At 57.2% G+C, this 14159-nt stretch overlaps 1 protein-coding gene across 6 annotated transcripts in view; it reads right to left on the reverse strand.

Moving 5' to 3' along the window:
- TBKBP1 (TBK1 binding protein 1) overlaps nucleotides 1-14159 on the reverse strand; it is a 17644-nt gene continuing 3485 nt past the window's right edge. For 5 of the 6 annotated variants that reach the window (XM_019981744.2, XM_019981746.2, XM_070773354.1 and 2 more), the window contains 6 exons: nucleotides 13330-13510; nucleotides 12158-12333; nucleotides 11902-11963; nucleotides 3464-3582; nucleotides 2554-3281; nucleotides 1-1549 (listed from right to left, as the gene is read on the reverse strand). In XM_019981744.2, the coding sequence (XP_019837303.2) occupies nucleotides 1421-1549; nucleotides 2554-3281; nucleotides 3464-3582; nucleotides 11902-11963; nucleotides 12158-12333; nucleotides 13330-13510 (1395 nt within the window). In that variant the 3' untranslated portion in view covers nucleotides 1-1420. The remainder of the gene's footprint in view (nucleotides 1550-2553; nucleotides 3282-3463; nucleotides 3583-11901; nucleotides 11964-12157; nucleotides 12334-13329; nucleotides 13511-14159) is intronic. The other variant, XM_019981742.2, reaches the window with a different exon arrangement.

The following is a 14159-nucleotide window of genomic DNA, read 5'->3' on the forward strand; positions in this document are numbered from 1 at the left end:
GCAGATGGAACAGGTAAGTTTTATTTGGACTTTCAACTTGTTCAGAGAGCTCAGGGGCCCCACCTCCCCTTTCCAGTCCCCCTTCCCTGTTTCCCCTCCCTAGGGGGACACTCAAGGTACAATGCCATGTGTCCCTGGAGTCCTCGACCCCTTGCCCGCCCCGACACACCCCCACCCTCCCCTGCACTGAGGAGGAGGGGAGGGGTGTGAGGAGGTGGGGGACCTGGAAGCGTTGGATCAGAATGGTACATGCACTGACAGCAGCACCCACTGCCCCCGCCCGGGCTGAGGCCTGGGAGAGGCTTGCAGTGGAGGAGAGTGGATTCATCGTGGGGCAGCAGGCTCTTGCCTGGGAAGCTCCCCACCTCAGCCCTGGGGACCCCCTGGCCTCCTGCTTACCCGTCCTTCTGAGGGTACGACTCTGAGGTAGATTTCACAGAGGGAATGTGGGTCGCTGGGGTGTGGGAAGGGGGTTAGCTCTTTTGAAGTTGATCTCCACAGCACCCTGGGCCCATCCTCAGGTTCTGGCCTGGGAGGCTGGGCTGATGACATCCACCCAGCTATCAGAGGCTGAGTCACACCTGGGCTCCAGGGCACCTGTGGTGTCGGGGCTTGAGTGGGGTCAGGTTGGGGGGACGCATCTGCCTTAACAACCTGCGCCTTGATGCTGGGGGCTCCAGAAGAAAGGCATGGGCCTGGGAGGCAGACACAGATGGTTCACCGGCCTGAGGGTCATGGTGCCTCAGGGCAGACTCTTGGGGCCAGATGCTCCGAGTCCTTTAGGGTCCTCCCTCTCCTCTCCCACCCTCCCTATTCCCCAGGGTGGGCTGAGGGGGAAAACAGGGCTGGCCTGCAGGGAACGGCAAGAAACAAGATGCCTCCTTCCCCCATTGGGGGGGCCCATGCCACGAGCTCCAACCTGGCCAGGGGATGGAGGAACCGGCATCAGTGTGCAGGGCAGGCTCTGGGACCCCACAGGGAGGCACTCCCGGGACAGAGCACAGCCTGAGAAAGGTGGCCATCTGGGTAGGGGCTGGGGGAGCTTCTGGAGTCTTCTGATACCCTCCTCTCTCCCAGGCCCAAGCACTAGACACCTTCTTGGATTCAACTGTTTGAGAACAGAAAGGCAGAAGGAGAGGCTGGGTAGGATACGCCCCTCCCCATCCCAGCCCTTCCCACCTCCCCAGCAGTAGCCAGGGAGCTGGGGAGAGCCTTGGCTGACCTCCCAGGAAGAGTCAGGGCTGAGTGGTGCCTGGACCAGGGAAGACGGCACACACATTGACTCAGTAGCTAGTGGAGGTATCTGGGGGTCGCAAGGGGCAGGGGCCCCCCACGAGATTCATGCAGCATTCAAAGTGAGTGAGTGTTTGGGGGTGATGGGAGAAGGAGGAGAAACTGCCAGTGGGTGGGGGGAGGCACCCTAGATCTTGCTGTTCTCCAGGTGGGAGTCAATGTGTTTGATGAGGGCATCATCTGGGTACCCGACTGGGAAACCCAGCTGGCAGAGGGGGCAGCTGAGAATATCGGAGCCCACTGTCTCCATCAGCAGCTGTGGGGAGAGAAAGGAGTTGTTTATGGTCCACATCCATCCTTCACAGTCCCCACTTTCCAGCTTGCCCTTTCCTAGGACTCAAGACAGGGAGCGCTGTGGCATGAGAAGGCGTCTGGGCACTTCTCCTACATCACCCCCTTCCTCCTCCTCCCTAACCACTTTCCACCAGTTAAGCACCCACTCTCCCAATCCTGGGCATGGTGTCCCCAGGTGGTGCTGAACAGGGAGGTAGGTATGCTCAGCCTGCCAGGATATCTGCAGCAATGAGGGGAGCCAAGACCCAGACATGCCCTCAGAATACTCGGACACAGCTCCCTGGTAACTCAGAGCAACGGATAACCCTAACAATGTACAGCCCCGAAATAACTTCGTCTGACTCTGGAATGTATTTTGGTCCTTCCAGGTGGCAAGGGTTGGCTCTGACATCCAGGAAACTCACTATTTCTGTGAAACGATACAGCCCTGAGAAACGGTTGTCTTCTAGACAGACAGAAAAGGGCAGGGGCTCTGAGGCCTGATAAACAGAACTGAATGAGCAGGGCTGTCCCTGTCGGGACCCAAGACCAGTGTCAGCATGGCCTCCACCACCAATTAATAGATGTTTACTATTGGGCCAGGCACTGTGCAGAGTGCTTTGGGTTCACCGCCTCCCTCTTGAGAATTCTCTAATGGAATCAGATAATAAGTCATTGTCCTCATTTTCCAGATGAGAAAACTGAGGGCCGAAGAAGATAAAGAAGCTGCCCGAGGTCCCAAAGCTATTAAGTGTTGAAGTCCAGAATCAAAGCAAGGACTGTTGCTCTGAAGACTGGATCTTTAACCATGAAACTGAACAAGTTTTAGAGTGCGGTCCCAATTCAAGCCAAGAAAACGCCACTGGAGAGAGAGGGGGACGCGCCGTCCGGGGGAGGAGCGTGGAGTCAAAGGAAGGTAGCCCCGCCCATCATTCGGTGCGAAGCCGAGGGCGGGGCTCCCGGGTCGACTGGCCAGAGTGCACTTACGTTAATGGACGGCCAGGACTGCGCGTGCTCGGCGTGGGCATAGGCGGTGGCGGCCGGCGACTCGGGGACCGGGAAGCCCGCGCAGAACGAGGCGCAGCGGATGGCGCCGGCCTCCGGGCTGGGCGGACTGGCGGGCACGGCCCACTCCTCCTCCTCCGACGGCTGCTTCTCGAAGCGCAGGCGGATGCCCTCGAAGGCGCGCCGCGGACTGAGGGGCCGGCCGGGGCCGTAGAGCTCGCCGCCGTAGGCCCGCGGCTTGGGCAGCGTGGCCGCCTCGGCTTGCAGCCAGGGCGGGGAGGCGCCCGCGTAGCCCGCGCCCTCCGCCATCTCTGAGTAGCTGCGCCGGCCCTGGAAGCCAGCCTTCACATGGTGGCTGGGCGGCTTGGCGTAGGCTCGCTCGGCCAGCGTCCTCTCCCCGGGCGGCGGGGGCGGCGGAGGCCGGGGCTGCGGGGCCGGGCAGGTGGGGGGCCCGGGGGAGCGGCGCTGCGGGCTGGGGGACTGACACGGCGGCGGCACCGGCGAGCGCCGCTGCGGGACGGGCGACGGACAGGAGGGCGAGGCCGGAGAGCGGCGCTGCTGGGGCGAGGGGCAGGGGGGCCCAGGAGACCGGCGCTGGGGGACAGGGGACTGGCACGGGGGGCATGGGGGCGCCGCGCGGGCCGGCGGGGAGTGCGAGGGGCACTGGGGGGCCGGGGAGTGGCGCTGCGACAGCGGCGAGTGCCTCTGGCCTAGAAGAGAAACGGAACACGTCAGGTGACAGGGGTGAGGATAGAGGACGTCAGGACTGGGGAGCCCGGGCCTTGCCAGCCACCAGTGCCCACCCACTCTCCTCCCGAGTGGAACAGGCCGGGGCACCGGGGAAGGAAGTGGAGGGTGGCCACTGCTGCCCTCTGCCCTCTGGTCCTCTCACCGCCACTCCGGGCCTGCTCCTGCAGCAGCGTCCTCAGAATCCTCCCCTGCAGCGAACTCAGCTCCCGAAGCCGGCCCAGCTCCTCTGTCAGCTCCGTGTAAGCCAGCGCCAAATTCACCCTGAAGGACACCCAGTCACCCGGGTCAAGGCTTGACCACAGCCTGCCCTGACCCTGAGGTCAGAGGGCAGAGAGTGGGTAAGAGGAGAAGGGAAGTGGGTTTACTGTCACAGCTGTGGAGGAAGAACGGCCTCTGCCCTGGCATCTGGCCCTCCCCTCCCAGACCCTCCTACCCCCACTGCAGAAATTCTCTTGGGCATTAAGGGCCACCTCAAAGGGGAACCTCTTCCAGGGGGTTCCCTACACCTTACCTGGGGCTAGGTCAGTGGTTCCCAAGACAATGGGTGGGGGCTGGAGCGCTCAGTGATTTCAAGGGCTTCCTGAATCTGTGTATTCACTGAGCACTGTCTGTGGCCTGAACACATCTCATACAGGTATGTGTGAATGTGTTTCTAATCTGTGCAGAAACTGTGGTGACAAAACACAGATTCATCCAAAAGCTGCACTGAATTTATAGTAGCTTTTGTTGCTATGAGTTTTCTCAAAGTACTCATACTAATAGTGAAGTACAATCTGCGTATGGGGGCGGGGGCCAGAGGAGTTCTCACCTTTGGAAGATTAGAGACCGCTGTTGCACAGCCTATGAAGAGCCCCATTCTGTAAGTGAAGACATGGCCTCCTGGCTTGGCAGAGGTGCCGACTGATACACTTGAACCCAAGTACGCCTAGGTCCACTGCTTTGCTCCTTTCAGCCTTGCAACTCCCAGGACCACCAGGGAGCCCTTTACCTGGAGATCTCTGTGAACAGCTATTGTGCCCAGCACACCTCCAGGGGGCACCACTCACGTTAAGCACCTAACAAGTTGCCTTCTTCTGGAACTTCACTTGGAGTTCCTCAGACACAGAGATTATCATCACTGTGTTCGTATTCCCAGCATCTTGTCCAGGATCTGGTACCCGGTAGCTGTTCAGTAAGTCAATATTGAATTGAGCCTCTTTTATCATTTTTCTTTCTTGTTCCCTTTTTTTTTTCCTCTTTTTTGCCAGGCCATGCAGCATACAAGATCTTAGTTCCCTGGCCAAGAATTGAACCTGTGCCTCTTACTGTGGAAGTGTGGAATCTTAACCACTGGACCACCAGGGAAGTCCCTCTTCCCTTTTTTCCCTCCCACTTCCTGCTCAGGCCTCCAGGGCACCCACCCTCATGGAGCTGGAACAGACTCAGCAAAGACTTCAACCACTTCCTTTTCTCTCCCTTTCTCTTTGGGTCCCTTTGACCCAGAATTGCTGAATGAAAGTTACCATTCTGAGCACTGCCCCTCCTCTCTCTCCCACCCTAGCCTGCACACCTCCAGGGAGCCCATCCTGACATCACAGGAGACTGTGCCATGGCCTTGGGTCACCGCCTTCATCTCTGATCTGGGCCTGGACAGAGCCTGGGAGGCAGGGGATATTGTTTCCCCAGATCTTGCCCCCTCACCCAATCCAGAAGGGACTCTGAACTTTGTGGAAGTTGGAGCTGGAGGGGAAATGGCAGAGAGAAGCTTGGCCACTCCAGAGGGATTTTGTCTCGGGGAGGCGGGGGGCGGGGGGGTTGCCCCAGTAGCTGGGAAGCAAGGAGAGGGCCGTGCTCTCATCTCATGGTAACGGGACATGTAAGAGAGGATACATGTGAATGGGAGGGAGCAAAGGGAGGTGTGAGACCAGTGTGATGAGTGAGGAACAGGGTGAGTGAGTGAGTGAGTGGGTGTGTGTGAGTGTGTGTGTGTGTGTCTGACCAACCCCGGAGAAGAGGACGGGAAGTCGTGAGGTTAGGGCTTCAGAGGGCAGGAAAAGCCGAGGTGCAGCGGATAGATGGTGACTGAACTCCCTCGCTCTCGCCTTGTTCTCTTACTAATCCTGGGGCAGAGCTGGGTGGAGGGGGAGCCCTCCCACAACAAAGCTATTTTTAACTCATCTGGGCCAAAGCCAAATTACTGCAAACAGGCTGGGATTCTGGGGAACAACCCCATTTCTTAGGGAGGGAGAGTGCCCTCTACCAGTCTGATGGTGGACAGGAACAGAGGGAAGGAGTCCTTTGGGGAGCCTTTGCCAAGGTGCTGCAGCCTCTGTCCCATCTTATCTCAGCCCTTGGGTGTCCTATGTCCCCCACCCTCCTCCTCTAGCACAGGTCTACGGGAAGGAATGGTATCACCTTCATCAGACTGAAAGGTCCAGTCTATGGCCCATAGTAAATTGGGGACTTCCCAGTGGAAGGCTCCCCACTTCAAACCAAGGGGATCTGAGGGTAAGAGCTGCATCTCTTCCCTCAGACTGGGGGCCTTCCAGACAATCATGCTAACCCCCCAGTGGTGAGGGCAGGAGGGGGCTCTGGGTAGGGCACAGATGGAACATCCCCTCTGACCGAGCAGCCAGTTTCTCTCCCCATCTGCTTTCACTGCGTATCTCAGGTGACAGATACAGGTCGTCGCCTTCACACCCTGCCTCAGAGATCTCACCTGCCACACTCAGTTGCCAGGCCCCATCTCTCCTCTTCCTGCCTTCCTCCTCTTGTCAGGAGCTACCCCAGTTTCCAGCCCCGAGTTCCTGGCACCCTCCTCGCAGCAAAATAGACAAGACAGCAGGAAATGGAAGGGAGAAGGCTCTAGCCCAGGACGCCCAGCCCCTCCTCCAGCTCTGCCCCCGCCCCTGCCCCGCTGCCCCGTGTCCTGCAGGAGCTCCAGGCAGCCCTCGAAACTGCCTCTGAGACCCTGGGCAAGGTTAGGGGGACCAGACCTGATGCTCCAAGGCGCTGTGAGACCTTCTTCCTGCATTGGGTGACTACCTACCTCAAGATTCGCAGGCCCGGGCTGCTAAGTACGCTAACGACCCGAATGACTCACGTTAGAAAACACTGCCAATTCAGTGGAAAAAAAATCTCAACTTCACAACACAACCAACAGTTGCATGCGTGCACCTGAATATACATTCCGCTTCCTGGCCCACACCTGAGCGCTATTTTCCACCATCACGGCTGTTTGGGAAGGCTGGGTCAGGTGAACAGCAGCAGATGCCTGCATCTGGGTGCTTCCTCATTGCTTAAATTATGGAGGAGAAGTTCCGTCTGAGTCTCTCAGAACTTGGGAAGCATCCAGAAAAGAATCATAATCTGTATGAGCCCTTATCAGAGGCCAGGCATTGTGCTAAGAACTTAATCTTCAGGACAACCCTGCAGTGTTGGCCGGCTTTTTACCTCCATGTTACAGATGAGAAAACCGAAGCTTACAGAGGTTAAGTCAGTTGACCAAAGTCATAAAACCTAGTAATAGTGGAGTTGCTGGAACGGGAGCTCTGGTCTCCAGGACGCTGAAGTCGAGGCTACTGACTACTCAGCTATCAACTGCCTTCCAAAAGGATCAGGGAAGGGGGAAAGGATAGGTGGGAAGGCAGCAGAAGGCTAAGAGGAGGAGAAAGAGGCTGGGGACGTCCAAAGTGGCCTGGGATCCCTGAGCATCACCAGCCCTGCCCGGGGAGGGGAGAGCAAGGTGCTCATCATGTGTGGAAGTGGAAGAACAGAGTTTATATTAAGACGCCAGCTCAAGGTCACAGAGCAGCAGTGGCACAAAGCAGAGACTCAAACAGGCTCTTGGCACCTCAGCCTGCTGAGCTGGCACCTTTGGAGAAGCCAGAGTGCAAATGGCAGTGCTGGCAGGCAAGAGGGCTCCGAGCCCCTGTACACGATTCCACCCTCTGTTGGCTTATCCTTTCATTCTTTCTTTCCACAAATAATTCAGGGAGTTCAAAAACTCATGTGGAAACAATCATCTTCACTGTTATTGATAAAGCAACAGAGATGAGAAAGGTTAGAGACCTAAGCATCTGCCTCTGTAGAAGGCCTCTTTCTGCCCCAAACCAGCTGGGAGACACACGGGCTTCTGAATGCAGTGTCTTCCTGGTTCACTGCGTGCCCTGTGATGCGCTGGAGCCTCCATGAGGATGCAGATGTGGCAGGGTCAAGATTCAGGCTAGCACTGGGTCATGGGATTAGAACTAGGGACGGGCTCGAGGTCAGGATTAAGGCTGGAGTCAGGGTCTGATAAGATCATCTTCCGTCAGGACTAGAGACTGAGTTGGGGTCAGGATGAGGGATAGGGGTTACAGGCAGGGATGGGATCAGGATCAGAGCTGGTCATGTGGTCAGAATCCCTGACTGACACAATCAGGAGGAAAACAGAAATTCAGCATTCCCAGCTCCTCCATCCTTGCCCATAGCTGCCCCCGCTGCCCCCCAGCCACCTCACCCTTGCGGGGGCATTTAAGGACCAAACTTTCCACTACCCACAGGCACACCCAGCACTAGTCTTCCCGCCCGGCCTGACCCTCAGGGAGGGGACCACAGGCACCGGGCCGTGGAGCGGACTTGAGGTTGCGGGCTGGGGGGAGGAGGAAGTCGCTTGCAACAACCCAGCGATCTACCACTTCCTTTCAGGCGCCTTGAGCCCCTTCACTCTCCTCGACCAGCTATGACTTGCGGTCCACAGAGCCCGGCTCTTCATGGCAGCCCCTGCCACGCTTCCAGCTCAGCCAGATCTTTGTGTCTAGAAAGCCTCCCCAGATGCAGCTAATGGAGCAGTTTCACAGCAGGGTTGGAATCAGAGTCCTCCTCCAGGCTGGGGGCCCACAGATCCCAGTTTGCCCAGGGCTGTCCTGGTTGACAGGAGTCACCTGGCAGAATTATTAATAGGCCCTCCTTTCACTTTCAAAAGTGATCAGTCAACAAATCGGGCTGCTCCTCGTGTAAGGACCTCCGACCTGTACAAGAATTTGAACCATAAAAATACCACAGAAGTGCTATTACCCCATCGTTTCAGGACCTGCTTGGTATTTGCACTTAGTTTCTCTGATTTGCTCAGGGGACAGCACTGTCACATGGTTTTTGGTGAGACTCAAATGAGATTTTACAGGTAAACTGCCTCGCACGGTGTCTGCTGGAATGAGGACTCGGGGAAACGCCTTGGAGATGGGAGGTGAAAAGGGGAAACCAGTTTTGATCCATTTAAGGAGATACCAGCTCAATGAGTTTGGTTTGAATGAGGGGAGGATGTGGTGTTCCTCATCGAGGGAGAGAGCGTGGGTAAGAGCTGCTCTCTGCCTCCCTGGCAAGGAGAGGGTCAGAGGTGGTTCAAAGCCCACCAACCCCTCAGACCACAGTTAGGTGGGCGTGGTGGGCCCCCGGCCTTCAGAACCCCTCCCCACCCTTGGGGAGCCCCGAGGCTGCAAGTGCTCAGGGCTTCAGTCCTGTGGGCCGGGCGTCCGGGCTGAAGGAAATTTGAAAGAAAGGAAGTAGGGAGGGTGAGAAGCGTGAAGGGGGAGGCCCTGGGCCCGCTGGCTCTGGGGCATGAGACTGAGCTCAGGGTACACGGGGGTCTCCGACTTCCGTCCTGACCCCCCTACACTGCCCTTGACCTCTGTGCAGAGTTTCCATCCTCTCTCTCTGAGTTCACACTTCTCCCCTACCACTAACCGCAAGCCCACGCAGAGGCTTGTGGGCGGAGAGAGGGGTGGGGGGGGGGTGGGCGGAAAAGCACCCAGGCTGCAAGCTTGAGCCCCCCATGTTGGGGAAAAAGGCCTGTAGTTTTCCCCCTCATCGCTCATACTGAACCCCCATCTTCTCACAGGTGCTCCCCTCGTGGATGAGCCCCCTCCTTCACTGGTCCTGCACCCCCTCACTAAGCCCCTTCTAGAAGCCCCCTCTCCACAGTCGCCCTTCCACCCTCAGTGCTAGCCACACCCCCAGGAAGGCCGCACTCAGGATCTGAGACCCTGAGTAGGCCAGAGGAGGGGGCCATGGGTCTGCACTTCTCGCTTGGCTGGGACCCTTCTGGTCTCCACTCCCATCTCTTCCTTCATTATTGCCTTTAGCCCGTGGTCACTGAAGGTGGGTCACCTTCAGTGGCCCTTCCCCTGGGCACTGACCACCAGACGCTGTGCTGACCAAATGGCCGGGAAATCTTGCCCCGAGGTCAGATTTGGAGGGTGGCGATCTGGTCTGGGTGCCCATTGTCAGAGGAACACTGACGATGGTCTTGTGAACCAGGGGTTGGGATAGGGGAGACTGGAAACCTTGGGGCTGGGCCTGCCTCCAGGCCTGGCCCCTCAGCACCGGGTGGCCTCACAGAGGGGAGCTAATAGAGGCAGCGGCAGTGCGGGGAAGGCTATGTGAACAGCCAGGACTCCCACGGTAAACGTGACGACCACCCTGGAGGCATCTACGCCAAGGAGGGGAGCACCTCTTGGGATACAATGAGTTCCCACGGAGGCGTGGGCTGGACTCAGGAACCTTGGTGGCCCTCTCTTCCACCTTCACACCTCCATCCAGATAACCCACCTCGGCTATCCTCTCCTGGAAGGCCCACATGTAAAATTCCCACGCACCTGAAGGGTCAGGCAGAAGTAGAAGGAGGGGCTGGCGCGGGGAAAGGAGCTCAGAGCACGTGACAGAGGCCTCCCCAGGTGGGAGGACAGGGGAGGGAGCACTCGGGAAGCAGCTTATTACTAAAAGGAGCTGAGCTTATAAGAAAATAAAACTACCGGGGGAGTGAGGACTTCCTCTGAGAATTAACTCTTGCCAAGCTGGGGCTGTCCAGAGATGCTTGGCCTGAAAGGAACTGTCAAGCTGGGCAGGCAGGGCCTGGCTGGCTCCAGGGGCAGACGTCCGGGAGGCCGTGAGGCAGAGTCCAAACCATGGAGACCCGGGGGAGGAGCTGGAGGTCACCTCTGGTAGGACCAGCCCGGAGCAGAGCCCAGCTCCCTCTGGCTAAGGGACAGGGTGAGCATAGGTGCCCTGTAGGGGGGAGGAACAGGGGCTGTTCTGGCCAGGATGAGTGGCATGGATGGCACGACCTCCAGAGGCATCTGTGGGAGGGAGTCTCTCTTTCCCACTCACTTGGCCCCTGGGGACGTGCCACCTCTTCTCGGCCTCCCCCACATCACCTTCCTCTCACATTCCTCAGCAGTGATGGACCGCTGAGCCTGTGAGGGAAACCTGGGGCCAGCGAGGTGAAATCAGCAGAGCTGAGCCACTCAGCATCCCAGGAGGGGTCCCTGAGATCCGAAGCCTGGAGTTCAGACTCCAGCCAAAAAAAAAATCCTCTCTCTGGGTTCAACCTATTGAGGGAGGCTTCTCTACTGGTCTTCTGGGAGGGAGGTGGATTCAGTGAGCCATAAAGGGAGCTACAGTGTGACTTTAGGGGCAAGCTAGGATTCTAGAACATGTGTGTGTATGTGTGTTTTCCGGGTCTGGGCATACAGGCTAGGACAGGCTCTGAGCGCCAGCCACAAGCTAGGGTGGACCCTCTCTGCAGAGGCCCCTAACAGTGAGGAGTCCCACCCATTAGTCCCACAAACTAGGTTCTCACTCCCCAGCTATCACAGCTCCACCCAGGTCCTCACCCCAGGGTGCAGGGGGAGGTGAGTGTACCCCTGACTGACCAGAAGCAGGGAGGAAGGTGAGGAGGCCCAGGGGGTCCCAGAGCCGGGTGTGTGTGTGCTGGAGGGTCGGCTCCTGCCCTCTCCAGGCCTCAGTCTTCCCCACCAATGAAAGGAGGGAGTCTGCATCATACTCCTCATCTTGTAGGGGGAAGGCTTAGGCGGAAGGAGGTTTGTGCTCTATTTCTCAGAAAGTGGGAGAGGAGGAGTTCGGGTGCGGATGTGAGAGGCACCAGGCTCACTGCTGCCAGGCTGCGTGCACCCTCTCCCTGGCTGCCCAGTGCTGCCCCAGAGGCCCCGCTACTCGGCGCCCTGCTGACACAGCGCCCTTCCCACCTACTGCTGCTTCTCTTTAATGGCAGGATCCCCAAGGATCACCCCAGCCTAATATGTTCTAATTCCTGAGTTGCTGCTACAGGAACTCAAGGAAGTCTGTCCTCTCCTAAGTCTTAGCTTTATCTCTCCTGAGGTAGGAAACAAGATACCACAATCCTGAAAGAGACCATCATCTCCTTCCTCCTCGTCAGGGAGAAGCTGGTTAACCCAACTGGCTGGGCCTTGTTACTGGGATAGCAAATGAGTCCCAGAGAGACCCAAAACTCACCAGAGGACACAACACAGCAGCAAAGCTGCCGAGAAAGTCTCTCTCAACCCGACACCTCGACAAGACACAGGCCTGGGTGCCAGAGAAAGCAAAGGGAACCTCCTAGAACCTGAGCATGCCAGAACCTCGCCTCCTTCCCTGTGAAAGACGCAGAGCCACACAAGCAACCCAAAACACAGCCCTGACTGCTTGGAAGAGAGGTTCCCCCAAACAATGTGGAGGGGGAGGAGTGAACCAAAGAGGGAACCTGGAAAATGCCACCCCCTGGGTTGCAGAGGTTAAGAGGAAGAGGATTACAAAGTGACTTACTGATCATCCCCAACTCTTTTCACCCACGCCATGTCCCGCTCCGACTGGTTGGAGGCTAGATCCTAAGGGAAAGATGGAGCAGTCAGACCCCAACCTCACTGGCCTGGACCTCCCTTCTTTACCATTCCCAGGGCGGGTCTGTACTCAGTGAGAAAACCCCAGATCTCTGTAAGAGTTCTTTCCAGCAGCTCCCAGCACTCCACAGAGCTCCACAGGTGCCAGAGCAGGGGCCTGGGGTTGGTGCCCCCGCTTTTACCTGGGCCCGGGTCTCCTGCAGCTGCTTCAGCTCCCCCTGCAGCCGCTCACACTCGGCCTGGAGCTGCTCCTCCCGAAGCTGAGCCCCTCGGGCCTCTCCCTGGGCAGCCTCCAGAGCCTCTTCCAGCCGCCGCCGCTCCAGCTCACTCATACTCGGCGTGGCGCCTGGCCAGCCTGCTGCAGAGGAAAGGACAATGTCACGCTGGAACCAGCTGCTGGGTACCCTCCACCCACTCCCAGATTAACACAAAGTGAAACAGGTGAAAACTGCAGCATGAGGGTTCCAAGAGAGACAGCCAGACGGCAGCCACCCCAGGATGACAGATAAACCTCTACTGAGAGCAGAGGGCAACGATGGGCTGAGTTGCATTTTCTAACCTTCCTGGAGGTCAGGGGAGAGACAAAATGGGCTTTGGAAGAGTTTCCCTGGTCGGACTCTCGTCCGCAAGCATTCTTAGGGGCCTCTTCTAATCGCAACCAAAGACAAGCAGGGGGACTCTGGGTGGGGCCGCCCTCTGCTGGCATATATAGGAATTGCAGGAGGAGGCTGTGAATGAAGGATTTAAGGGCGAGATGTCAGTTGGGAGAAGCTGGAGTAATAACGTGAGGTGAGGGCACAGTTGGTTAAGGAGGGATGAGGTGATTATGGGAGAAATTTAAGACAGTATAAGTTGAGCGCCGAAGAACTGATGCTTTTGAACTGTGGCGTTGGAGAAGATTCTTGAGAGAGTCCCTTGGACTCCAAGGAGCTCAAACCAGTCAATCTTAAAGGAAATCAGTCCTGAATATTCACTGGAAGGACTGATGCTGAAGCTGAAGCTCTAATACTTTGGCCACCTGATGCAAGAACGATTCATTGGAAAAGCCCCTCATGCTAGGAAAGACTGAAGGCAGGAGAAGAAGGGGACGACAAGAGGATGAGATGGTTGGATGGCATCACCGACTCGAAGGACATGAGTCTGAGCAAGCTCTGGGAGACGGTGAAGGACAGGGAAGCCTGGCATACTGTAGTCCATGGGGTCACAAAGAGTCGGACACAACTGAGTAACTGAACTGAATTGAATGCGGCGTTGACTAACAATCTGAAACCCTGGAGGTGTCCAATAGGGTTGAAATGGGGGGCTGGCTGGGGGGACTTTGGAGTATGGAAATCAGGGGTCACTGAGAGCTCACCGTGACTCAAGCTGGATCCCCCTCTCAGTGCCAAGTAGTGAAGGTCCAGATCAGCACAGGGCGGGGCAGGGGCGGGCGGGGGGCTCAGGCTGGGAAAGTCTACATCCCGGAGGCCTTGCTGCTGCCGCAGCTGCTGCTCCAAACCACAGATCTGCCGCAGGTGAGTCTCCACCAGGGCCCGCTATAGCGGGAGAAAAGAGGGTGAGGGTCTGCACCAGGCCAGGGCACCCCAATGGGCTCCCTAAACCCAGGACTTCCCCACGTCTGGGTATCCATCACCCCTCTAAACTGAGCGGAGGCCCCAGGTCACATATCCCAACTCCACTCTCCAAGTGGCCATGAGTACAAGGTCCCTCCCATCAACTGCAATGCAGATGTTTCTGCCCCTTGCAAGGTCACAGTTAATGCCTCTTCCCTGTCTCTAACACAGAGAAACACTTCTAAAAACACTCAGCCCCCTGTCTGTACACTGCCACCCCCTCAAGAGCATAAAAGCTTCCATTTGTATATGTGACATAACTACTCTGGGCTTTGTGTACCTCATCTGTAATATGGGGCTAACCACACCTACCTCTGAGGTCAGTTTGTTACAAGGATTAAAATCAGTAAATATACCTGAAGAGATAAGAATTATGCCTGGCACACAGGTAAGTGCCATGTAAATACGGTTAAGTCAAAGCATTTTTACATGAATGTCCCATAACAGCTCAGCAAGGTTGTTATTATTTGCCCCACTTCTCAGAGGCAGGACAGAGGCTAAGTGACTTGACCCAGGTCATAGCTAGGAGTCAGTAAGAGACCACGTCTCCTGATTGACACCTGCCCACTTG

Source organism: Bos indicus, chromosome 19 (assembly GCF_029378745.1).
Source record: "Bos indicus isolate NIAB-ARS_2022 breed Sahiwal x Tharparkar chromosome 19, NIAB-ARS_B.indTharparkar_mat_pri_1.0, whole genome shotgun sequence".
NCBI lineage: Eukaryota > Metazoa > Chordata > Mammalia > Artiodactyla > Bovidae > Bos > Bos indicus.